At 40.9% G+C, this 24,823-nt stretch overlaps 1 protein-coding gene across 15 annotated transcripts in view; it reads right to left on the bottom strand.

The window, feature by feature from the left end:
* The window catches only part of AKAP13 (A-kinase anchoring protein 13), a 293,283-nt gene that overhangs the window by 84,819 nt on the left and 183,641 nt on the right, over positions 1-24,823 (bottom strand). For 14 of the 15 annotated variants that reach the window (XM_032469408.1, XM_032469415.1, XM_032469409.1 and 11 more), the window contains 2 exons: positions 6,999-7,074; positions 1,697-1,833 (listed from right to left, as the gene is read on the bottom strand). In XM_032469408.1, coding sequence (XP_032325299.1) covers positions 1,697-1,833; positions 6,999-7,074 — 213 coding nt within the window. Of the gene's footprint in view, positions 1-1,696; positions 1,834-6,998; positions 7,075-20,507; positions 21,321-24,823 lie in introns of those variants that run through there. The other variant, XM_032469416.1, reaches the window with a different exon arrangement.

Genomic DNA, 24,823 nt, shown 5'->3' on the forward strand with positions numbered 1-24,823 from the left:
AAATTGTGTCTGTCCAGTCATCCCGAAGAAACTGCTAAATGTACCACCGGCCATTTGTGTGAACAATCTCCTAGATGCTCTCGCCAGTTTGAATAACTAGGCAAAATATAGGAAATTCTAATTCTCCACATCTAGGAAAATCATTCAATTTAGTGACCAGAAATAACTACCATTCTGAGAGACAGTAACACCCAGGGAAAGCTGTTATGCACCTAGGAGGTTCGAGCAAGTATTTCTTAATGGAGACTTTCCAATTTGCAAGAAACTTCTGAGAAAACTTTCATACATACATACATACATATATATATGTATATATATATATATATATAAACAAAGCTTCACGTCTCCATGACCCAGTTTCAGTGATTATCAATGATTCCATTTTAAGGTTGGAATTTCGAGATACTATCTCAGACAAAAGCAATACAGTTTTAGAGACACGCATCTTCAGAATGGCAATCCCCTTGGGGGGAGGCAGCTGCTTTAGAAGTCCTTACAATGAAAACCTCAAAATCACAGTGAAAATTACCTAAATTCTGTTGGTTAAAAAAAATCATATTGGTGTCCCTCTCCTTTAGTAACTTCAGAGAAGAACAGATCTTTCAAGTGTGTGAAGTTTTCACTTGACGGAATCCCTCAAGTCGGCTCACTGTGAGCAGCAATGAGAGGACTGCTGGAGCTCAGGGGTCTTCCCAAGGGCCTGTGCAAGACCACGAGCCCCAGGGGAAGGACACGGCGGAGACGGGCTCAGGGAGGCCAAGCAGGCACACGAGCGCCACCAGGCAAAAATGAAAGGGAAGCGTCTGAAGGTGCATTCACAGGGGCTTAAATACATTTCAGACCAGGATCCCAGAACCCTAAGCTTCCACTCTTCGAGCGGAACTTGCAAACCCAGCATCACCATGCTGCCCTGGAGACCCTAATTCAGCCACTAATGCAAACGCTCTCTCCAAAGCCATCGTGAAGCCTCATACGGGCGTCTTCACAGCTGCCATGTCTCTGCCTCCTCACCTGCTCTCTAGGAAGACAACCACTCGTGGCACATGACTGAGTACCATCTGCTGAGCCTGCCGTGGGAAAGCCCTCTGCTACTCTTAGGAGACAAATCCAACCTTGCTGCAACTAGATACAAACGTAAGCAAGAGAAAGCAAACCGCCTGCATCCCCCAACCCCTCACAGACTCAAATCGTATGAAAACACAAGGTGATTCATGTGGATGGGCTTGGCTTTTCACTAGGGAGAAAGCTTGGGTTCCTGAGCGGAGATGTGGAGAGTTCCAATTAAGCAGACTTGATGAGGAGGGGTGACGTCATCAGGCTCAGCACTGAGCTCCAGGCCGAAACACATTAATCAGAAATGACTCTATGGTTAGTTTACACACATCACGTCATACAGTCTGAGCTGTGGTCTCTTTCTGCCCACTGAGAAGTAGTCACCATCATCTGATTTCATTCAGGAACTTCCATTTCTTTAGGCTCCAATGTGAGCTTCAAAACCTGCATGTCAGCAGCCATGATTCTACAGAAAATAAAACGGCCAATGCCTTTTTTTTAAAGCCCAGCAACCTAGAGCTTCATTCTCTGAAAGGGAGCATTTACACTCCTGTAAGATCACATAAGAGCTGGAGAGAAGCGCTGGAAGACTCAGAGGAGTCACAGTTTACTGGCAGGAGTCACATCCTGAGGCAAACAGTACCTTGGAGAAGATAAGGCTGTCCACTTCTTCACCGGGTGAGTGAAAGAGGTCAGACTCACTCCCAGATTCTCTTTTAAGTACACCTTGTTTTGAGGCACACTCTCTGCCCAGTCCAACATCCAGGAAGCTTTCACAGTCTGAAAAAGATTTATTCAACCGCTGCTTTAAAAAATGCAGTTTCTTTTCATTTCCACAATCAGCCCTTTAAATCAACCAACCCCTTCACCCCTCCCTCCCTTCTAATATTAAGAAGCTTTAGGAAACAATCAAATTAGTTAGCTTTCAAATCAGTACTCTTAATTTTCTGCTACAGTTACTACAGGATAACCATGAGTTTATAACACAAATCATAGGTAGAAAAGATAAAATGATGATACAGAACCATAATTCCACCTACATTTAGGTGTTTAGAGGGTAATCTTTTCTTCCTGGTAGCTAGAGAATTTTTTTTTTTCTTTTGCTACAAAAACCACAAGCTCTTTATTAGGAAACCATGTGATAGACTTTGTGAACAATTTCTGTTTTGAAACTTAAGTTCTTTCTGGAAACCTGTTACTTTATCAAAATAGTGAGATAAAAGACAAAGAGGGAGGGAGCATAACTAATAAACAGAGCCGTGTATTAAACTTACAGGTTCTATCAAGTAACAACAGAAGTGCAATTATTTAACTTCTACCTTAAATAGATCTGACATTGAAGGAATAATGTGAAGAAAAATGTACCATCCAGAATCTGTTTTCAGTTCAACAACTAGGATACAGACTCTGATGAACCAGACACAGGGGGCCTTGACAGAAAGATCACACTGGTACACCAAGGGATTCTAAAGACTTACTATATTTAAATTAGCAAAGTATTTAACACATTTTCTCCTTTAACTCTGTAAAAAGGGACATGTCATCTAATAGCAACAGACACAGTGAAACCAAGAAAGATATCAACCTTCCTCAAGAAGTTTTGAAGAGCAAAGCATTTTCACTTAGCATTTTAATGTGTGATCTGGAAAAACATACAGGTATGCTTATCAAATCCTCAGGTGATACTAGGTGGTGAGGGATAGAGTAGATAACCTGGCTACCTAGTAGAGGTTTTGGTTGAAAGCAAATTCAAGAGGAGCTGACAATACAAGGAGATGGCAAAGCAAACAAAACCACTAACAGCTTTAGGGTCTATTAATAGACGGTGTACTCAAGTCCAAAATGGGGATAGTCCAACCAGCATGTGCCAGATACACTGCACCTATATGATTCTGTTTGTCCCTAAATAAACTAAATACAGTGACTGACAAAAATGCACGCATGGTAATGAAGCCACCTCAGTGGAAACACCTGAGATACATTCAGGTGGCAGAGGCGAGGCGCTTCAAGAAAACGTGTCTGAGGGCAGCTGCAGATCTGCTCTGTGAGGTTCGAGAGGGAGAATGAAGCCTGAAGAGTGGAAGCTTCACTACAACAGGGCCTCTGGGCAATGGGCTGGCAGCCTCATAAAGTCATGAGTCAGTTCACCAGAAGGGCTGAGGGCTAGAGCAGAGGCTGAGTGGGTGTGGCAAGAGGTTTTGAAAAAGTTGTCTACACAGAAGGAGGAAGTGGAGATTGGACTAGATGACCCCTAATATCTCCAAATTCTTAGAATCTATGCTAAGGCAGAGAGAGTGAGAGTGAGAGTGAGAGTGAGAGAGAGAGAGACAGAGAGAGAGAGAGAGAGACAGAGAGAGAGTGTGTGTGTGTGTGTGTGATTATTAATAAAAAAAATTATTTGCCCTGTAGTAGCCAGGAATTTTAAAGGAAGAATCAAAGAGGCACTGCACTGATACAGGTCATGAATCACCTGTCAATGAAACTACCTCTTTTGGGGGGGATAACTCAGTGGTAGAATATATGCTTAGAATGCACAAGGTCCTGACTTCAATCCCCAGTACCTCCATTAAAAACAAACAAACAAATTACCCCTCCCAAACAAAAAACCACCTTTTCTATTAGTTAGGCATTTGACTAGATACTAGGGATTGTCCAAATAAAAAGAGACGTTTAATGTTGGTGTGTGTGCTGAGGTTGGGTGGAGTTTACAATCTTGTAGTAGAAATGAACATATTAAGAGGTTACTTTCGACACAGAAGTACATGAAGGATGCTGCAGGAATCGAGGCAGGGCCAACATATTACCTTGAAAATGTTCCAGTTAAAGAAAAAAGTGACCTTAGTCTATTTCAACCTTGGTTCAAACTCCTTCTGAGTGTGTTAGTTCAATGGAATAACCCTTCCTTTAAAAGACTGGAACGCATGGGTATTCTGGAGGGTTTTTTTTTCCACATTTCAGACTATGTACTAACTTAGGTGGAGTTGGTGGGTGTGATTTTTCTACTTGTTCCCCCTCTGTTTCCCCACTTGGAAAAATCAAAAACTCCACTCCATGGTTGAGGGGAAAACAGGGGGGCTGGCCAAGAAAAGAAAGGGCTGTCACAGCAACTATGCTGAGCTGCTAGCCGTCCAGCTGGCAGTCAAATAGACCACGTCCAAATTCCAGACTGGAAAACAGAGTAGCTCAAGACATTCTAATGGAAAATTCACAGGGAAGATCCAGACTCAGCCCTGGGAGGAATACCTCACCCAGAAAATAAATCCAAGCCAGCACTCCAAGGGACCACAAACCAAGAAAGGGATGGGAGTTTGCTGCTGTGACACAATGTGGACTGTTGAGCTGGGGTGGAGGGGAGAGTAGGAAAACAAGGAATAAGGGAGAGAAAAGGACCTTAAGCCATTATAAAACTCCCACATATGGAAGGGGGGGGGTCTTAAGGCAAAGGTAATCTACATCCCATGTCAGACGTGTCAGCAAGTTTCCAAAGTGAATGCAATGTTTCCTTCTTCCTATGTGCCCCCTTCCTAATGAATAAAGTGGAGCAGCAATCAAAAATATAAACAGGAACAACAATCACTGGTTTAGAGTTAGACTGATGTGGCTTAAATCTAGATCTGACTACTTATAGCAAAAGGATCCCAGGCAAAAGTAATCTGACCCTCTAAGTCTCCATTTCCATAGCAGTGAAATGGGGTGATTCACACCTCCCCTAAAATAGTTGTAATGACAGTTAGAAAGGGTTTATACATATAGTAACCAGAACTCTGTCCCTCAGCACACGGCAGGCATGTGATAAACATGCCTAATGGCGTTAAGGCTTCATTAACCTAACGTGTGATCTGACAAGTATCCAGTAAGGACACTACACCTTGAGGTGGGCCAGTTCCATTTTATGGCCCATATATAAATCTGTCTGACTTCTGTGTTCTGAGCCACTTGCTTTTTAAAAGTTAGCAACATGTGCACTTTTAAAGTGCTATCTAGTTATTTGGGTTTAAATTGTATATATGCAAACAAATTACAGTTGAGGAAGGGTAGGAAAACTTACCAGCAGCACGCTCACTGGGCTTTGCTGAGCCATGCTAATCATAATGCATCTGTACTTATTTGTATTTAAATAGGTGTGTGTTCATCCAGAATTGAAAAGTATGCAAAGTGATTTTAAAAGTTATTATCTTATTTAGTCTATAGTGCTCTCTTGAGCTATGCTTAAAAGTAAAAGAAACCTGCAAGACTGAAAGTACCTAGAATTCACCTAAATAAATCAAACAAACAAACAAACCCCAACAACAAAACCTATGCCTAAAAATCACAATCTCAGGTCTGAAGTTTAGAAGCGTCAAGATCTTGGATTCTGTCTGCTAAACTGAGGTTTAAAAAGAACCACCCTAAAAAGACCAAAGTCTTCTGGGGCTGGGGTATGGAGGAGGTCAACAGAATTCAAGATTATGCCCTGGGGAAAAAACACAGGGGTTCAAAATTCATTTCTTTAAATGAGTAAAATAAACTGCAGTATGTGGAGAAACTTCCTATGAATATTCAAATTGTGAGGCAACCTCATTTAACCTTTACATGGCAGACAATTTCACTGCTTAAGCGGCTGGGAGTCATTACACTTTCAGAAAAACCCTCATACAGCTTAAGGAACCAAAACATGGTAAGTAGTAAACTTTCAAGTAGAAGATTCTAGGGGACTAGACGAGAAAAAGTGTCAGTTAAATCTGTGAACAGGGTCAATCTTATAATATTCGCAGACCCTAAACACAACTACAGCATAATTCCTTTACCTCTTTCTCCATATGACAGAAAAATAGGGGGGAAAAAACATCTCTTTTTCGTGTTTGCTTCCAACACTTCCTTTGGTTGAGAATCAGTAGGAAACTTCTCTGGAGGTAGAGGATTTGAACCTTTTGTCTTAAAATTTACTACTACTGCAGGACATCCACAGCCAAACTGTTTCTAAAAGGCTAGTGAACAAGGGCTCAGCAATTCTTAGAGCAGGTCTGTAAAAACCGGGCAAGTTCACAGAGGTTCTGTTGGGTAAAGCATTAACTCAAGAGCCCAGAAACCACCAGTGTCCACGTAGCAGTTCAGGGACAACCTACGTTGCTCGCTGTGTCACTGGGACCACTCCCCCAACTCCCTGCTGCCTCAGGGAAGGCCAGTAATGCTCCAGGGGTGGGAGACAACAGAGCACACAGACATTAGGGAACGGCCCTTACATCATAGTGAATTAGTGGCTAAACTTGGGTAAAAAGTTAGGACTCCTAACCAACCACAAATTATGTGCTGTGTCATTAACAAGCAAGGTCTTAAGAGCATTTTACCCTCATCTGATGTTACTAATACCTCATGGGTACTTAAGGAAAGACTCAATTGCTGACAATACTTCCAAAGATTATGGTTCTCAATCTTGGCTACACCGCAGAGGAACCAAAGGAGCTTTAAAAGATTCTGATGCCCAGGTCACACCCCAGGTCAGTTAAATCACAATCTCTAGGGGGAGGATTCACAGTTCAGTATATTTTAAAGCTCCCCAGATAATTTCAATGAACAGCCAAAACTGAGAGCCACAAGTTTAGTCCTTAATAATACATATTTATAGCTTTGTCATACTAAGAAAACTTTATCACCTGTACATATATGCAAAGGACGTATGCCTTCACAGGTGGATTAATAAATCATAAAGTCACACGTGAAAACTTACCACTAAAATGGAGCTTAGGTAATTATATTACACGTGTTCATTTTCAACTGTGAGACAAAACGCCTGCCGACTCAAATCACATACACCCCTTTCTTGTGATTTACCCCATTAACATGCTAAGGAAGGACAGATCTCCAAATCAAACAACCTGTTATTAGAATGGGACTGTGGCTCTAGAAAATGGACAGTTTGGATGCAGTTATTCAAACAAACCGGAAGTTGGAAAATCCCTGCGTACCTGGGCTCTGCGTGGGAGCCAAAAGAGATGCTGCATCAGGGCACGGCTCAATGGTACACCAGCTTTCTCGGTTTATCTGAAGGAGAAGAAAAACAGAATGAATTTCAGACAGTGAAGTAACATGGGATGGTTCTATAGCTCCTGCAGGTATGTCTACTGCACCAGCACGCCTATGTTTTCCTCTAATACTTTATTGCCAAGCAGGTAACACAATGTCAGAACAATTTTTTTTTTTTCAGAAAACCAAGTCAACCTATACTCAATTAAGGCTTTAAAGAGACTGTCAATAAAATTTAGGCATATAAAAGCAAAGAGGAACATCATGGTGCAGGCCAAAGGTGATATAAAAAAGAAAAATAAGTTAACCAGCGAAATGAATCAAACACTAAAATAGATATTTGACAGCTGAGTTTGCAAGCCAGAAAAATGCAAAAATAATTCCTAGTTATTCAAGAATTACTAACACTGGGTATTAGATCAAGAATTCTATGTATATTACCTCATTTAATCCTCACACTAGCTCTGAGGAGTCTGTATTATCTCTATCCAAAGACTAACTAGGCCCAGAGGAGTTGCTAAGATAATAAATTGCAGGACTGGCAACGGAACACAAATCTATGTGACTCTAAAGCATATTAAAAAGCAAACACAGCCCTCTGAAATATTTTTTTAAATTTAGCCATCACAACTCCCAACCATCTAAACATAACCTACTTTTATTAGTTTAAAAATAATATAATTTTTATTAGTACAGCAACCACTTAGCACACACAAGGTCCTAGGTTCAATCCCCAGTACCTCCTCTAAAAATAATTAAGTAAACCTAACTACTCCGCCACCAAAAATAATAAAATTTTTAAAACTATCATGAAAAAACTTGAAAAACATTATCAATCAATTTGATTTAGCCAGCAAATACTGAGCACTTCACCCAACAATAGCAGAATACACATTCTTTTTAGTGCACATGGTATGTTCACCAAGATGGACCACATTCTACAGTATAATACAAGTCTCAGATCTGAAGATTAAAATCATATTAAGTACGCTTTGACTACCAGATTATCAAATTAGAAACCAAAACAAAAAGATAGCCGGGAAACTCCCAAATATTGAAAAATTTTTTTAAAAACTTCTAAAAGAATCCATGACTCAAGAAAGAAATCTTAAGGAAACATAAAATATTGGAAAATACTTCAAACTGAATAAAAATAAAAACACCAAATGTAAAAATTTGTGAGATACAGCTAAAAGAATGCTTATAGCAAATTTATAATATTAAATGCCTATATTAGAAAAGAAAGGTCTCAATTTAATGATCTAGGCTTCCACCTTAAGAACCTAGAAAGAGAGCAAATTAACCCAAAATGAATATGATAAAACAGAGCAGAAATCAATGAAATAGAAGTAAGAAAAACAATAAATTAATAAGCTCAAAAGCTGGCTCCTTAAAAAGACCAATGATACCAGTAAAACTAATAGACTGACCAAGAAAAAGAATTCCAAGCTATAAAATACCAGTACCAGGAATTAGAGGGGAACATCATTACAGATCCTACAGACACTGAAAAGGATAATACAGAAATATTATGAAGAATAAATACAACAAATTAGACGAAGTGGAAATATTCCATAAGAGACACAAACTACCCAAACTCATTCAACAAGATACACATAATCTAAACATCTCTAGTCTATTAAAGACATTGGATTCATAGTTGAAACCCTTCCTATAAGGCAAACTCCAGGCTCAGATGGCTTTAGATGTGAATGTCACTAGATACTTAACAAAGAAATAACAGCAATTTTACACAAATTCTTAACAGAAAACAAAGAAGGAACAACAAATAGCTCATTTTATGAGCCTAGCATCACCCTGACACTAAAACAAAGACATTAAGAAAACCATAAATCAATATCCTCAGAAACATAGTAGCAAAAATCCTAAACAAAACTAAGAAACTGAATCCAGCAATACAGAAAAATGATAAACCTTTCATGACCAAGTTTACCGCAGTAACATTTGAAACATGGCTTAACATTTGAGAATCAATTTATTAACAGTCCAAGACCCACCACAAACTGATGATTATCAAGAGATGCAGAAAAGAATTTGGCAAAATTCACCATGTGTCCATAATAAAACTCATAGAACACAGGAAACAGGAAATTCCTCAACCTATAAAGGGAATCTATTAAAAAAAAAAAACCCTACAGTTAACATCATACTTGATGGTTAAAGACTAAATGACTCAATGCTTTCACTCTGAGATCAAAAAACAAGGCAAGAATGTCCACTCTCATCACTTTTATTCAATATTGTAGCAGAGGCTGTAGCCAATGCAGTAAAGCAGAAAAAGAAACAAAACGCAAAGATCTGGAAAAGAAGTAGTTTTACTACTTTACTCATAGGTGGCATGACTGTCTATGTAGAAAATCCTAAGGAATCTACAAAAATACTACTAGCATAAATGAGTTTAGCAAAGCTATGGGACAGAAAGTCAACATACAAAAAAATCAACACTAATTCTATGTACTAGCAGTGAACAGTTAACAATTAAAATCAAAAGTAATACCATTTACAATAGCATCAAAAAATAAAATTAGGCATAAATTTAAGAAAATATGAGCAGACTTGTACTCTAAGAACCGCAAAACACTACTGAGAAGAATTAAAGCAGGCTTAAATAGAGGCACCATGTTCATAGCTCAGAAAACTCAATCCTGTTAAATTGTTAATTCTCCTGAATTCAACACTACTCGATTTCAAGATTTACTATAAAAGCCATATTAATAAAGTCAGTGTGGTACTGGTATAATGAGAGGAATACAGATCAACAGAACAAGAGAGAATCCACAAATAGACCTTCACAAATATGACCTATTCATATTTGACAAAGATGTCTAGGTATTCCAATGAGGAAAAGAATAGTTTTTTGAAGAAATGATGTTCCAATAATTGGGTGTTCATATGAAAACAAATAAAAATCTACCCCAAATCTCAAACTTTGTATCATCTATAAAAACAAACTCAAAATATCAAAATGTTCAAGCTAAAACAACAAAACTTCTAGAAGAAAACATAGGGGAATGTTTTTTGTGACTTTAGGTTTAACTAGGCAAAGATTTCCTGGCATACATAAAGGAAAGCATGACAGAACTGATAAATGTGACTTCATCAAAATAAGAAAAAAAATCTGCTCCTCAAAAGACATTGTCAGGAAAATGAAAAGGCAAATCACAGACTGGGAGAAAAGTATTTATAAAACATTTATCTGCTGAAGGATTGGTAACTTAGAATATTAAAATATAAACCAACAATAACAAAAAATCTCTCACGATGCCATAAGACAAACAACATGCTTTTTAAATAGGCAAAAGACTTGAACATTTCATCAAAGAAGATATATGAATGGCAAATAAACACAGGAAAAGATGCTCAACATCATTAATCATCAGGAAAAAGTAAATTAAAAACACAAGGAAATAACAGTCTACATCCGTTGGATCGTTAAAACTAAAAACTGCTAATTCCAAGTGTTGACAAAGATGGAGAAACTGACACACTGATACACTGCTGGGGGAATGCTATATAGAGCAGTCACTTTTGAAAGCAGTTTAACACTTTCTTATAAAGTCAAACATAAACTTACATATAACACAGCAACCCCACTGTGGTATTTACCCAAGAAAAATCAAAACATATCTTCACACAAAGACTTTTACTGGAATTTTCATAGCAGCTTAATTCATGATAGATAGCCCAAACTACAAACAGCCCAGATTGGCTAAATGGATAAACAATTCGTGATGCATCCATTCAATGCAAAAGACTCACAATAAGAAGGAATGAACTACTGATACAAACAACATAGATGAATCTCAAGATCATTAGGCTAAATTAAAAGAAAAAAGCCAGATAGAAGGACTACCTGCTTTACACAATACTGCAGAAAAGGCAAAATTAGTGATTAACAGGGACTGGAGGAAGAGACTGATGGCAAGGGGACAGGAGGGAACTGTGGGGGTGACGGAAATTTTCCTATTATGACTGTGGTAGTGATTACACAAGTTAAACATTTGTTAAAACTCATCAAATTGTGAACTTAAGGTCAGTTTTATTTTATGTAAATTATATCTCAATAAAACCGAAAAGAAAAAAACATACCCCCAAAATAGAAGTATGATCTATGCTTTAGTTTTTGCAACTCACAAACACCTTAACATTATAATCCTCTAGTTCCTTTAACACAGCAATAGTCAGTGGGTAATTGAAAATAACCTAAGTAGGAGTATTTAAGACGAGGTAGGTCCACAGTGCCAACTGCCACTGAGAAGTCAAAACTGATTAAAAAAAAATAAAATAAAAAGTTACTGAACTGGGCACCTGTGAGGTTTATGGTGACTTTGGAAAGAACAGTTTTAACAAAATAGGTGAGATCAGAATTAAAACTGTAAAGCATCTCGCTATATTTTAAAATTCATGGTACTTTCAAGTTTGAAAAGTCCTATCACTTAGATTTGAACTTTTCCTGTCCCTCAAGGAGGCATGCTGCAGTTTCCCTGAGGAGGGCACACCCTCAGTGAGGCTAGATTTAGGGACAGCTACCTTCGCGTGTGAATTATACTGCACTGGTAGTTTTATCTGCACAAACGACAGTCCGCTTGTTGAGAAGAGAAGCCCATCTTTTATTCTATGGGTCTCCTCAAAGGGTAGATGGTAGATACTTAGTGAATAATCTGAATTCATCATCTTCAGTGATTTTACAGAGAACCAGAATCCGGGAGAACCTTTAGGATTCACTCTGCCTCCCTCTACTAGATCCATTTTAAAAAAAAAAAAAAGAGGCCACAGAAGGTGAAGAGACTTGACAGAGTGAGGACCCAGTTTTCCTCACTTCGGTCCAGCACTCTTTTCCCACCCCTACAGTGTCTCTTCTTGTTCTTAACTTTGTCTCAGAATTCAACAATTGTTTAAACAATTTTTAATAGCAATATCAAATTGATTAAGTCTGGCAAAGTATATTTAACAGCTTTGGAGAAAATTTGTTGGAAAATAGAGTCATTGTTTAATTTAGACAAAAATATTCAGAAAACAAGTATTATCATAATGAAACAACTAAAATGTGAAACTGTGGGTGCCAATTTTTTGAATATCAAAATGCTAGAACTGAAAGAAATGTTTTTTGTTTGTTTTGGCTCTGTCTACTTCTGGGAGCCTATGTTTTCAATCACTAACAGTTAATTAACAGTCACGTGCTACAAAGGCTGTCTCTAAGTATACAAAAAAACTTCAGGAAATCTGGCAATGATGCAGCTCCTTCTTCGGAATTAGGACTCATTTACAAACATTTAAAAGTAAAACCAATATTGAAAAATATTAAGACTTCCTCACCAGGAAAGGATGGGGAAATCTAGCATGAGAAGTCTTCCTAAAGCTATCTTGTTGATCTATCCACACAGCTGGCTGGTCAGCTTCTATAAAGTACCCACTTTTAGGAAAGAAACGGTGTTAAGGTATAGCAACAGTCAGAAAGAGGATTAAGACCCGATCCTGACGACAATTTGCACAATAGGTCCCACAGTTTACAAGTATGAGGAACCCTTGTTTAAAATGTCAAAGGTTACATCTGCCTCCATGTCCCAGGATGACAGATGTATGTAAGCACATGGGTCTATGGATTACCAGACTCAGTGAAATAACTCCACAAACTGTGGACCACAGGCTGGGAGACACCGATTAGTTTGTGAAATATAATAAACACCTGAGTACCTGAAACCCACAGATGTAAGGAAGCCCCTAGGATGAAGGAAGATAATTTCTGGTTCGGAGATTTGGGAAAAGTTTAACAAAGCTGGTGGTACCTCCAAGGGGTACACATGCTCAAGGGCGAGATGGCAGAGCAGGGCACTCCAGCCACACGAAGAAGAGAACAGGCAAAGCAGTTAGGAGGCTTCAGAGGTGGAGCTCATGGCCTTTTCTGGCCCAGACGCCTTCAAGAATCTGAGGGAAGCCATGGCTCCCTTACCAAAAACATGCATGTGTGTGTCCAGTCAGTGGTTCCGGAGCACACCTTTATAACGCAGAGCAGAGGCTTTTCCTTAGATGTTTTTGAGAAGCACAAAAAGCCCAAAGGTGTTCAGAAGTATAAACTGAGGAAATAGGAGATATGGCTACAATAAAGAATCTAAGCTTTATTTTCTACCAAGAGTGGACCCTCCCCTCCTCAATTATATAAGAAAGGGAATGGGGAAAAAAATCGATATTATACTAGGAACATAACTCTACAAGCGTAGAAACAAAGTGGGATGGTGGGGAGGAAGGAAGCGTGGGGCATCTGGGACACGAAGACCAGGTAGGAGGTGCCTAGGCTGCTGGAGTCTGCAGGCGGGGGGTGGGGGGTGCTCTGGACACAGAGGCAGCAGCAGGTCAGTGAGCTGTACAAGGGGCAGAATCCACAGAAATAAGAGAAAGAGGGACCAAAACTCTACAATTTAACAGATACAGGAAATCCAGAGGAGAGGATGGCGATGCATTGTCTTTGACTATGTTGAGTCTGAGGTGTTAAGATGCCTTTCAAACAAAGTTATGGGTCTTGAGAGAAAGGTTGGAACTAGCTTCATCTGACCTTGAGTAACAGGTGAAAGAATGTGTGAGCGAGCGGAGGCAGGACACACCAAGAGAGAAGACACTGAAGGCAGCGTTCGTGTTAGATAACACATGTCTGCAGACGGAGTAGCCTGGAAAGCTCATACGAACTGGCTTCTTACAAACATAAATAGCACAAAAGTGAGTATGGACTAAGGAAATGCAAATAAATCAAAACCACAGTGAGATACCACATCACACCCATTAGGGTGGCTATTAAAAAAAAAAATCCAACAACAACGGAAAACAGCAAGTGTTGGTGAGAATGAAGAGAAACAAGACCTTTGTGCATTGCTCTTGGGAATGTAAAACACTGCAGCCACTGCGGAAAACAGTAAGGTGATTCCTCCCAAATGGAAGCACAGAATGACCACACGATCCAGCAATCCCACTTCCAGGTATGGACCCAAAAGAACTGAAAGCAGGGACTCGAACGGGTACCTGTATACCAATGTTCACAGAAGTCCTATTCACAACAGATAAAAGGCGAAAACAACCCAAATGGCCGTCAGCAGATGAACGGATAGACAAAACATGGTATACACATGCAGTGGGATATTATTCAGCCTTAAAATAAGGAGAGAATTCTTGACACATGCTACAACATGAACCCTGAAGACACTATGCTAAGTGAAATAAGTCAGTCACAAAAGGACAAATGCTGTGTGACTCCACTTACATAAGATACCTTTTGTTGTCAAATTCATAAGAGACAGAAAATAGAATGGTGGTTGCCAGGGCCTAGTGGGAGGGGAAAACGAGGAGTTACTGTTTAACAGGTACAGAGCTTCAGTTTGCAAAGATCAAAGCATTCTGGAGATGGATAGTGGTGATGTAACAGTTGCAATCAATATGAATGTACTTAAGGACACTAAACTGTACACTTAAATGTGGTAAATGTCACATTATGTATATCCCCCCTTGCAATTAAAAAAAAAGTGAGTGTGCAGCAGACACAGATAAGCAAGCTTGTTTAGAGAAAAGGATTTAGGCAGAGGGAGAGCTGGTAATCTGGGCCAGATGCTACCAATCATGGTCAATGCCATTAACCCGAGGACAAACTCCTGAAGCACGGAGTGTGGAAAGAATGTCAAAACATGTATCAGCATTTTCAGCCACATCCCGTACACAGTGACACAGCGCCAGCAACACCAAGCAGATCGTGTTCATGTGTGAAGAATACTGTGCTTACTGTGTAAGAAGGCTGTTTCAGAGATACAAACTGGATTATGAAACATCTCTCCTCCTTCTGTCCTGTTTCAGAAGCACTGACGTGACAGATAAATTTGCCCTCATCTCAGTTTTATTTTTCCAGCAACTCCATCGTTTCTCACTCCCACAACGAGACAACTCAAGGGCCACGCTACGTGGCTCCATTTGAAACATTTGCAGTGTTTGCCATGAGCTGAATAAAATGCCAGGCCCTGACTATACACATAGTAACACATCTGTTCTCATGTTAGTCTCTTTTCCAGAAGGTGACCTCTGAGACTCAGGTTCCTAGATTAATGGATGATGACCTGGTTCTTCGTAGTATCAACACTCTCCCTGGCCAGCTCCGAGACTAGGCCTGGCAGAAGATTCTGATCACCAAAAGAATGAGGAGACACAATAGAAAGAAACGACAGTGTTGAGATGACTAATTTGAGATTTAAGAGAAAAATTAAGATAATGATTATGAGCTGCTCTATCCAGGTTCTGCCCTATGAAATCTCTGAACTATTAGCAAAATACAGGATTGGCAGACGACTGGATGGGTAGGAGAGGGACTAGTTCAACACGATTCTGAGATTTTGTTTAGTAAGTAGCTAGAAATTAGGAAAGCAGAGACTTTGCCATTAAAAATCCATGTCTTTTGGAGGAGTAAGTTACCAAAACCCACTTTCTGGCTCTGACTCCATTTATGACTCTTTAGCTAAAAAACAAACTCAGTCCTTTGTTCATGTTACCTCCATGACAACCAGATCATGGACACTACCAATATTCAACACCAAAAGTTCTGGTGAGTAATAGTGCATATGGAACGTGGGAAAAGAGGAATTAACTCAAAAGAAATGCTGACCCATCCAGGTTAGCTTTTCATTCCTGTCACAAAGCCTGGGACCCCTTGTGACTATCTAAACTGCACCCACGTTGTGTTCCCATTAGTCTGAAAATAGAGTCGGACATATTTTCAGTGGAGAGGGAATTGCCTTTTGTTTTTGGCAGAGTTTCTGCTACTGTTTATATCTGAACATCCTAATAATACAGCTCATGGTTACACCCAGCCTTCCCAGCCACTGCCTGTATTTACTTCCTCTGCAACTGTCTCAGGAGATCCAGCCAGAGTTATAAGGCTGAACAAAAGGAAGCAAAAACCCCACCATCCGGACATGGAAGCCAACACTTGAGTCAAAGTCTCTTCAGATTATAACTGAGCAGACAGGCATAGCTGTCTTTAATCCTTAGCCCGCTTATGTCTTTTGTTTGAAGCAGCATGGAAGTGTCTAGAGCAAGTAAACTTTTTAAAGGATGTATATTTCTCTGGAAAGTGACACCAGAATTAAAGACAAGTTACTCCTTCTGCACTCCCCCTAATGAGGTCAGGTAGCCTGCCTGACATCGTGGATGGGGAGGGGGTCATCCTCCTCTGTAAATATTTTCACTCAGTGCACACAAAACATGGCTGCAAATCTTTCAGCCATTCACATGATACTGTGAATTACTAGCTACAAAGCATGCTCTCAATAAATCATCAGTAACAAGAAGAATCATGTTATTACTAGTAGGTAATATTTTTCCAGGTACCCAAAGTTATAAAGTTAGTAAAACGGAAATGGTCCCTGGACTAAAATCGGTTTAAGTCAGCAGTCACCCCTTCTTTTTGGTCCACTGGATTTGCAGCAAGTTTCTGATACCTGGTGTCCCCTTGTGCTAAGAGTGGTCTCTCACACATGCCACCGAGAGTTGGCTACTGAACCGCGTCAGACAGAGACCTATATCTATCACTCTCTAACTTGTGAGGGCAGTGCTAGCTTTCCGAAGGATGCTGAGGAAAATGAGCATGTTGATACCAAAGGGCCTCTGCCAACAATTAAAACTCTTCCTTACCCCATTTTGTGCACATGATTCACAGTTACCAAGCACTTATCATAAGGGCCAGAAGTCATATATGCATTGGAGGGGGTGTAACCAATATGGTGAGGAAGAGAAATGTGTATGTGTGTACTGGGCTGGGGGATACACAAGTCAATGAGCAAGGAATAATGGCAACCTATGCCTTATTATTTAGGGAAAAAACAAGGAGATAAGATTTCAGAGGCTTTTAGGGGTTGATGATGGGAACCAAGAGCTGATCTGAGGATGAGGACCAATGCACCCAGCCTTTGGGAAATCTGATGGGAGGGCTCTGATGCACAAAGGCTACTGTGAGACTAACCGTACAAAACTGACAAAGGGAACAGATCAGAATGCAGAATAAGCCGAAGAAAGTACAGGTACACAGCAGAGGATGAAAATTTTGAAGCGCATCTACGGTGAATCATTAGGGTGCCAATGGGAGGGAACGGGGCTGTAAACGTGAAATATCAAAGGGAGAGGCTCACAATCTAAATTGTGCCATGATTGCCGTAATTCATCTTTGTTCTTATCCCAACCTTATCAGTACATTAAATACCGTTTACATAACATGATGCTTATGAATCCATACTTACAAATCCTAAAAGATTAATTCATTCAATTAACAAAACTTATTGAACATTTAATATGAATTAGCGACACTGTTTTGAGTGTTTAGACATACTGAATAGAGGTAAAAATGACAAGCTCCTTAGTATAAAAAGCAAACTTCCACAGACAAAAGGGGAGTGAGAACATATACATATTCACTTGAGAACTGAGGTGGTGTATACATCCAATTAATTATGTTTTTAAAACACTGATTAAAGACACTGAAATTCAATATGGAATATACTTGGAAAACACCTGTAAGTGATTTTAAAAAAAGAACTGTGGGGGAAAATCTGTTAAAAATTGTGTGACAAAATGAATTTAGATGAGCTGTGCACCTGTCAGCGTTGCAGAAGAAATTCCTGCACTGGGAAAGACATGACTGAGGTAACTTCTAAGACTTTTGCCAATATAGAAAGTCTAAGACTTAAAAAAAAATATATTTAAATAAAAATTGATATACACATTGATAGAATAAAAGGAACTGGCTGACTCAATGCGGAGGTCTTAGAACAGCAAGAAAAAGTATGAGCTTTGAAAACAATCCGGCCTGGGGTTGCTTCCTATTACCTACTACGTATGAGCTGTGAGAGCTTCGGAAAATTACTGACTATCTGAATCTGTTTTTCCATATGTAAAATGAGACAAAGCTGGGATTGTAAAAACTAAATGCCTGTATCTCATATCCATCCACTTCTTCCCACTTCAGACTACAAAACCACTTTATCATGCCCCGACTACCATAATGGCAGCCTAAGAGCCTCCCACATGCTAGAATGATCTTTTAAAAACATACACTGGGAAGTAACGCATCCAAGCAAAGCAAACCCCTCACCATAGCTGTCAGGGCCCAGCTCTTCTAGGCCCCACTTACAACTCCACCCCTACTTGCTCACACGGCCCTCATCCTTTCCTACCTCAGGGCCTTTGTATCTGCTGTTCCTTCTCCCTAGAACACTTCCCTCAATATAGGTGGCATCTTTTTATCCCCTGGAGAACAATTTTTAAAATGTCAGAACCTCAGAAATATCTTCTATCTGAAAGAGATCTTCCCATGACTTCCTATACAGCACACTTCTTATTTCTATCAAATCACTTATAGTAATTTGTGCTTTCTGTTTCTCTACTTACTGTGTGTCTTTAAGCAGTCCGACAGCTTTAAAGACCTGTGTGCCCCTTGGACCAAGCACCACATCTGGCACTGAAGAGGCTATTAATTCTCCTTCAGGGAGTCGATCTCACTTTCTTCTCTTTATCTCCAAAGCAAAGAAATTAGCAACAAGCTGACTTCTCTCATTTCAAACTGGAAACAGGGCATTTTCAGGATTCCCCATGTTTACTTATTTTCTGAGAAGTAAAGTCTTCTCTATTGAAAATCTTTCACTTTGCAGTAGGCAGTACGGTGCAAAAAAAGAACATACAGGTTCATCTAAAAAGACTGTCTTTTACTGGCTGTGGCCTTGTGAAAAAAAATCACATCACTCAAGTCTTTCTTATCCCTCACCCTGGCTCATGAGAACCCTCAAACTCTTCATATGAAAATAGGGGGAAACGGTTGCTGCCTGACAAGTCGGTCTCAAATGAAATGCTGTATATGGAAGTGTTGTGTTAAAACTGTGAAACAGCTCCTTTCAGTCTAACAAACCTGTTGCTGATTTAGCTCTACTCATACAGGCTTCCCTGTGCCGACAGAGCAGAGTATCGCACATTTCAGTACGATTTCCCATGCACCATGTTCCCTGTGGTACTTAGACTGAGATTTTCTACCCCCCCACTTCTCCTTTCTTTTCCCCCCAGAACAAGTGAAAGTCAGAATCAAGCAAATAAAGGGCCTAAAAATGAGGCTTTCCTAAATATATGAGGACAAAAAATTTTAAAACATCACTGTGATTTCAGAGCAGAAATCACATTTCATTGAAACTAAAATGAATAATATCTTGGATCAAGTTCAAAATGCCAAGTTAACCATGGCTCTCTGCCTCAGTCTGGCAAGTCAAACCACCACCCGACAGCGATTAGGAGGGACAATGACGCCACTCCACCACAAGTCACAGCTCCTTCACCTACCCCTTGTCTGGCATGGTATTATTATTATTTCACTGGCTTTTGTGTCTAGCCTTCTGAGACATTTCTTGGCCTCAATGGACCAATGAAAAAAATTAGGGAGTCTCAAGTAATAAGCTGAATTGATAAATCAATACAAGAGCTGCACCATTTCCCTGACCAGGGCAGCACAATACTACTTTGCCGAGACTCCCCTGGCTCCACACCCTCACAAGTTCAGGTACTGAGGTTCTTTTGGCATCTGAGAAGCATTTGGTTGGCTTCCAATTTCCCCTGCCTTTGCCAGAAAACTGCTAAACTTCCAAAAAGTGCTCCCTGAGTTGTCCAACATTCCCAGACTCCGATCTTATGGCTGGTGGAGTCCTTACTAATTTTAGATTCAAGGATGCCTTCTGTGAGCAATTAGCTACTCAGAGTCCCCGCCCCCATCCTGCTTAGACACCCAACATCACTAATGGAGAAAACAACAAATACAGCTATCAAGAGTCAGAGGCTAGATCTGAAAAGCAGTCAGGTCCAGCCAAAAGGGCCACTTTGACTGTCTGGAGACCCTTCCAATGGAAATAAGCACCATCTATCTCTCTCTCCCCTAAAGAGCTTAAGTAGAGACAGCAGAAAACTACAGATGGAAACGACTCAGGCAAAAGACAGACTAAGAGACAGAGGCAGAAAGACTGACAGAGAAAGCTTCCCCGAAAGGAGGCCTGGAGTGGGGAGCAGAGGCGTGGAGATGTCAGGGGCAAAGGGACAGACAGAGTCATCTCAGGAAGGAGCACCTCTGAAGGTGAATTTCTCCCTCTGTGATTTTCAAGACTACGAGGTCCTCCTGAGCATAAGAATCCATTTTTTAAACAAGTAAAATGACACTGAAACAGTAAGTGGCTCAGTGTTGATGCTCAAGTCCCCACTGCATCTGTTCAAATATTCCATTAAGAACCCTAAAAATCACCAAGCCAACCCCCACTCCCCATGTTCACCTGCACACACCTCTCAGCCTTCCTCCCCATACAGGGTGGCCAGGGACCCAGCTCCTGGATTCAGACAGGGAAGAGCTTGAGCTTTGGGATGGGTGACGCGTGGCCCCTTACCTTCAGCAACACCACATCCACAGTCCTGTCCACCTTGGAGATGTCACAGAGGCTGTAGCGCCTCTTGTGTCGTTCATACATTTTGTCCAAATGCAGAAGAGAGGAAACAAGGTGCAGGCGATGTACCCAGTGTCAGCTCGGGGGGCCAGTGCACACCTGCAAGCCCACAGTTCCAAGTTTCTCACGGTGAGCTGGAGGGAACTTGTGCCTTCCAGACTCCTCTATACAGAAAACCCTCAAAGGGTCAAAAACTGAATTAAAAAGAAACCAAGCAGAATCCCAACTCCTTGAACTGACTAAGAACTTCCTGGCAACTTCGGAGCACTGGGATGATGAGTTTACAATTCACAACGTAAGCAGTAAGTGCCCCCGATGCTATACTTTGTGTAGGTCTTGACTGGAAGAAAAGCACACATCGTCTCCAACACTGGCCGTAACTCCAGTAGAAAAGCTAAGAATTAGCCGGCTGCGCATAATGGCTGGCACACGTGGGGGAGGAACCCCGTGCAGGCAATAAAAATCCAATATGTACTCCGTCGGGAAGCGAGAAGGAGAAGGAAAGAGACGACGTCTCTATTTCGAAGGAATGATAGGAAAAAATTATCTCATTAAATCCTCTTCTGGCTTAAAAAATAAAAACAAAAGACGTGAAAAATCAATTTTTCCTTTACAGAAAAAAAAAAAAGTAGAGGCTTGGAGATTTCTATTCAAAGGAGAGAGTCCTGAATCAGCCTCTTGCTCACCAGGCAGGAGGGCTTGGTCGTGATTTCAGTAGAAAATCTCTAATGACAGCAGAGTGAAAGGAGGAAAAAGACCACTCCCGGCTCCTTGCTCCCTCCCTGCTTGGGCGCCGGCCCTTCCCCGCCCCAGCCCCCGGCCCCCCCTCTCAAGAACGTCAGCACTTGCCCTTTCAGCACTGCACCAGCAGCCTCGGAGGCTTGAAAACCTAATTGCAGTGGTGGGAGCATGATTCATCCACAGACGAAGAAGAGAAAAACAAGGCTTCCTTTTCCAACCCGCTTCCTCCTCCTCCTCCTCACACTGTCCCCTATGAAAAAGGCTCTGTCAGGCATTTCCAGATGCACCCTGAGTGCTTTGATGTGGGCAGCATGGTAATAAAGGCAGGGGTGTCATCCTGAACACCACAGACAGCTACAACATACTTATCTATTCCACGAAGTAGGGGAAACTGAAACTACCCAAGGCGCACACTGCATCTCCCTGCATCTCCCTGCATCTCCCTGCATCTCCCTGCATCTCCCTGCCAAACGCAAGCCAGTGATTTAATGTGAGAAAAATGCTAGCCAAATATTTCAGGGCTCCGTCTCTGGGATCCAGAAGGGGTTACAAAAGTGTCTGACAAGGCTTGAAAATCATCACAAGGTCAGCCTTTTCTTTGGCACTGAGGGAGGGAGTGTTGGGAGGAGGGGTTAAGGAAAATTTAAGAGGAAAGGGGGATGAATGGGTACTTGTAGCAGTACTTTTTGGGACTTGTCACCTGGCTGGGACTCCTCCATTTCAAACTCCCCTCTCATGTGGACTGAGCCCAGCGTGCGGCCAGCACTTCACGCCTGTTCTCTCACTGAGAACCCTCCGGCCCCAGCCCAGCCAGGACTCTCAGGGGCAGACCTGTTCCAGAAGTCATTCTCTCTTGGGTCGTAAATGATTTGGGAGGGAAAGGAGGAAAAGGAACTAAGGGGGAACGAAAAGAGGAGAAAGGGGGAAAAAAAAAAGAAGAAAAGATGTTCCCCTTCTAGGAGCATCAGGAGGCTGACATTCTCCTCGAGTGGCCAGAGGAGTCCTTGGCTAGACCGGGGGAGGGCGAAGGAGGGGGCTCCAACGCCACAACAGAAAGGAAGAAAAGAGACTGAATACCTGAATTTCTATCAATATTGTAAACAGTAGGTGACACGAGGTTTTCTAGGAGGTCGGATGAATCACCATCTCCTCCAGCCAGGCATTCAAGCTGCTAACCAGCTCAAAGGAGAGGCAGCAAACCCCACAGAATCAAGCACTTTCCTCGCCATCTGTTACACACCACAGCGACAGTCCTACCCAACTCAGAGCCTCCGCCTGCCCCCATCCCTCGCTGTTTCATCCACGGCATGGAGGCAGGTGTGACCCCCCCTTCCCCACATGCCCCATAAGTCCTGGCTCTGTGATGCTACCAATGTGGACAGTGAAACAGATGTCGCTTTTCATTAGAGAGAAACTGATTAGAGATAAATTAGTAAGCTGTAAATAAAATTCTAGCTCAGGCTTACCAAAAGGGTGGGAAGGCTTTAGTGTAGGGAAAGATGGATAATAAACTATCTTTTCTGTATGAACTTTCACCAGGCTGTAATTTAGAACTCTCCCTCCTCCCCATATAAACACAAAGCTGCCTCCCCTCTGTCCTCAATATGGTTTATTCTTTACTGCCGCTCCCTTCTGTCTTAATGAGAATCAAATGTTTCCTGCTCCCAAGGGTCCCAGGCAGCTCCCTAGGGATCACAGGTGCTTTCATCACCACAGAGCCCTTCCACTCCCAGCCTCGCCCCACTATTGACTTAAATGTAGATAACCTATACTGATTTAATAGATAATTTGGTGCTCTGCAGCAAAGGCAATCAAAAAGAACAAAAAACAACGACTCTGTCCTCAAGTTTATATAATTAGAGAGGAACCTGTTTCAAAGTAATAATAATTGTCTGAAATGGCCAAGATTACTGTTTTGAGACAGATTAACTTTTTTATTTCTGACAATCAGCTGGTTTTGTGCCACAGGCTGGAAATCTAGATTTCCTACCCTTTTTGTACACATAAATACATTGAAAGGATTTGGAATTGTCCTTACGTAGTCTGTTCCTTCTTGGAGAACAAATGCTCTGGGTGGGGAAAAAAAGAGTCTGTTTTGCTTTCCCCTCTGGATCTGTTCAGTACTCTCCACAGAAGACAGAGTCTGCAGTCCTGTGCTTTTGCTGCTGGTGTGACAATTCCAAGTTTTTATCAAAAACATCTGGAACTACTGAAGTTATTCTGTTAGGATTTTGAAACACAGAAACCAATCATTTTATAACCAAACCAGAGCTGAGACCTATGAATTTTCATTTTGAGAGTATTTCTTCCTCTCCTCTAACTTTGGGAACTTGTTGCAAAATATGCTTATTATTTACAATTTCTTACAACAGTAATTATTCACGAGATTAATTATATCTCCCTTCTCTCTGTGCCCTCCATCTTACCTCTAGCCACAACAAGGAGTCCTAAATTCTTCAATAAAAGCAACCAGTGCTTAAAGTCTGTTCAAACCATGGGCCTAACGTATGTTCTTTAAGAGTCCGGAAAATGAAGTATAAAAATATTTCATGCATTTTAATTTAACGATTGCATTTCTGTTTGTGAATTAAATTTGCTCTTAGTATTTAACTCTAAGATCTAACACCTTACCCAAATGATTGATTTAAGCATTCTTGTGGGTCAACTCTATTTGGCTCCTCTTCTAGTGAGGCCAGAACCCTATCTAAAGTTCCCCAGCAAAGCTTCTGAATTAGGACACCACCTAGTGGGTATGCTGAAGATCCAAACAGAACACAAAGGCCAGTAAGCATGGGGGGGGGGGGGGGGCTGTCTACTGCTCCCAAACATTTGTCCTGTAACCCCAAAGTGAACATAAAGTAGAAGCATGTCATTGGCTGAAAGATCCACCAATGATCAATTTAGTCTCTGCAGGGAGCACAGGGTGAAAATCAAAGGTGCTTTCCATTAGATGTGCCACTATCTCACTGAGCACCCTGGGATAATTAGCTTGACTCCCTGGATCTTGGTTTCCAGAACTGAAAAATGAGAAGGGTTGGACACTAGATCACATCTGAAGTTCCTTCTTCATCTGATATGGTCAGTCTGAGACCTACAAATCTATCATTTGCCATATAGCTCATAGGATGTGGGTAGATGCAGAGTAGAAACAGGAATTGATAAGTTCTCTCAAAACTTGTTGCAGAAAACATGCAGTATATTCTTGCATAATTATATTTTCCACCTCCACTTTTCACATGAAAGGAGAAGGAAGGAAATGTCGACCACAGTCAATAATTTTCATTCATCTATGATTTCATTAAATTAAAAAAAAATAGTCATCCAGAGCGACATATTTGTTGGTGGTGAAATTGACTAAAATACAGATAAAATATTATATATATTTTTTATTATAGCCTCCACTTGAGCAACTTCAGTCTGCTTAAAATAACAGACTGCTTCAAATAAGGTGTTTGAGTATTTGAAAAGAGAAAGAAGGAAATTATTTACAATAGCTGCAAAGGCATTGTTTCTAGCTA

Source organism: Camelus ferus, chromosome 27, assembly GCF_009834535.1.
Source record: "Camelus ferus isolate YT-003-E chromosome 27, BCGSAC_Cfer_1.0, whole genome shotgun sequence".
Taxonomy (NCBI): domain Eukaryota; kingdom Metazoa; phylum Chordata; class Mammalia; order Artiodactyla; family Camelidae; genus Camelus; species Camelus ferus.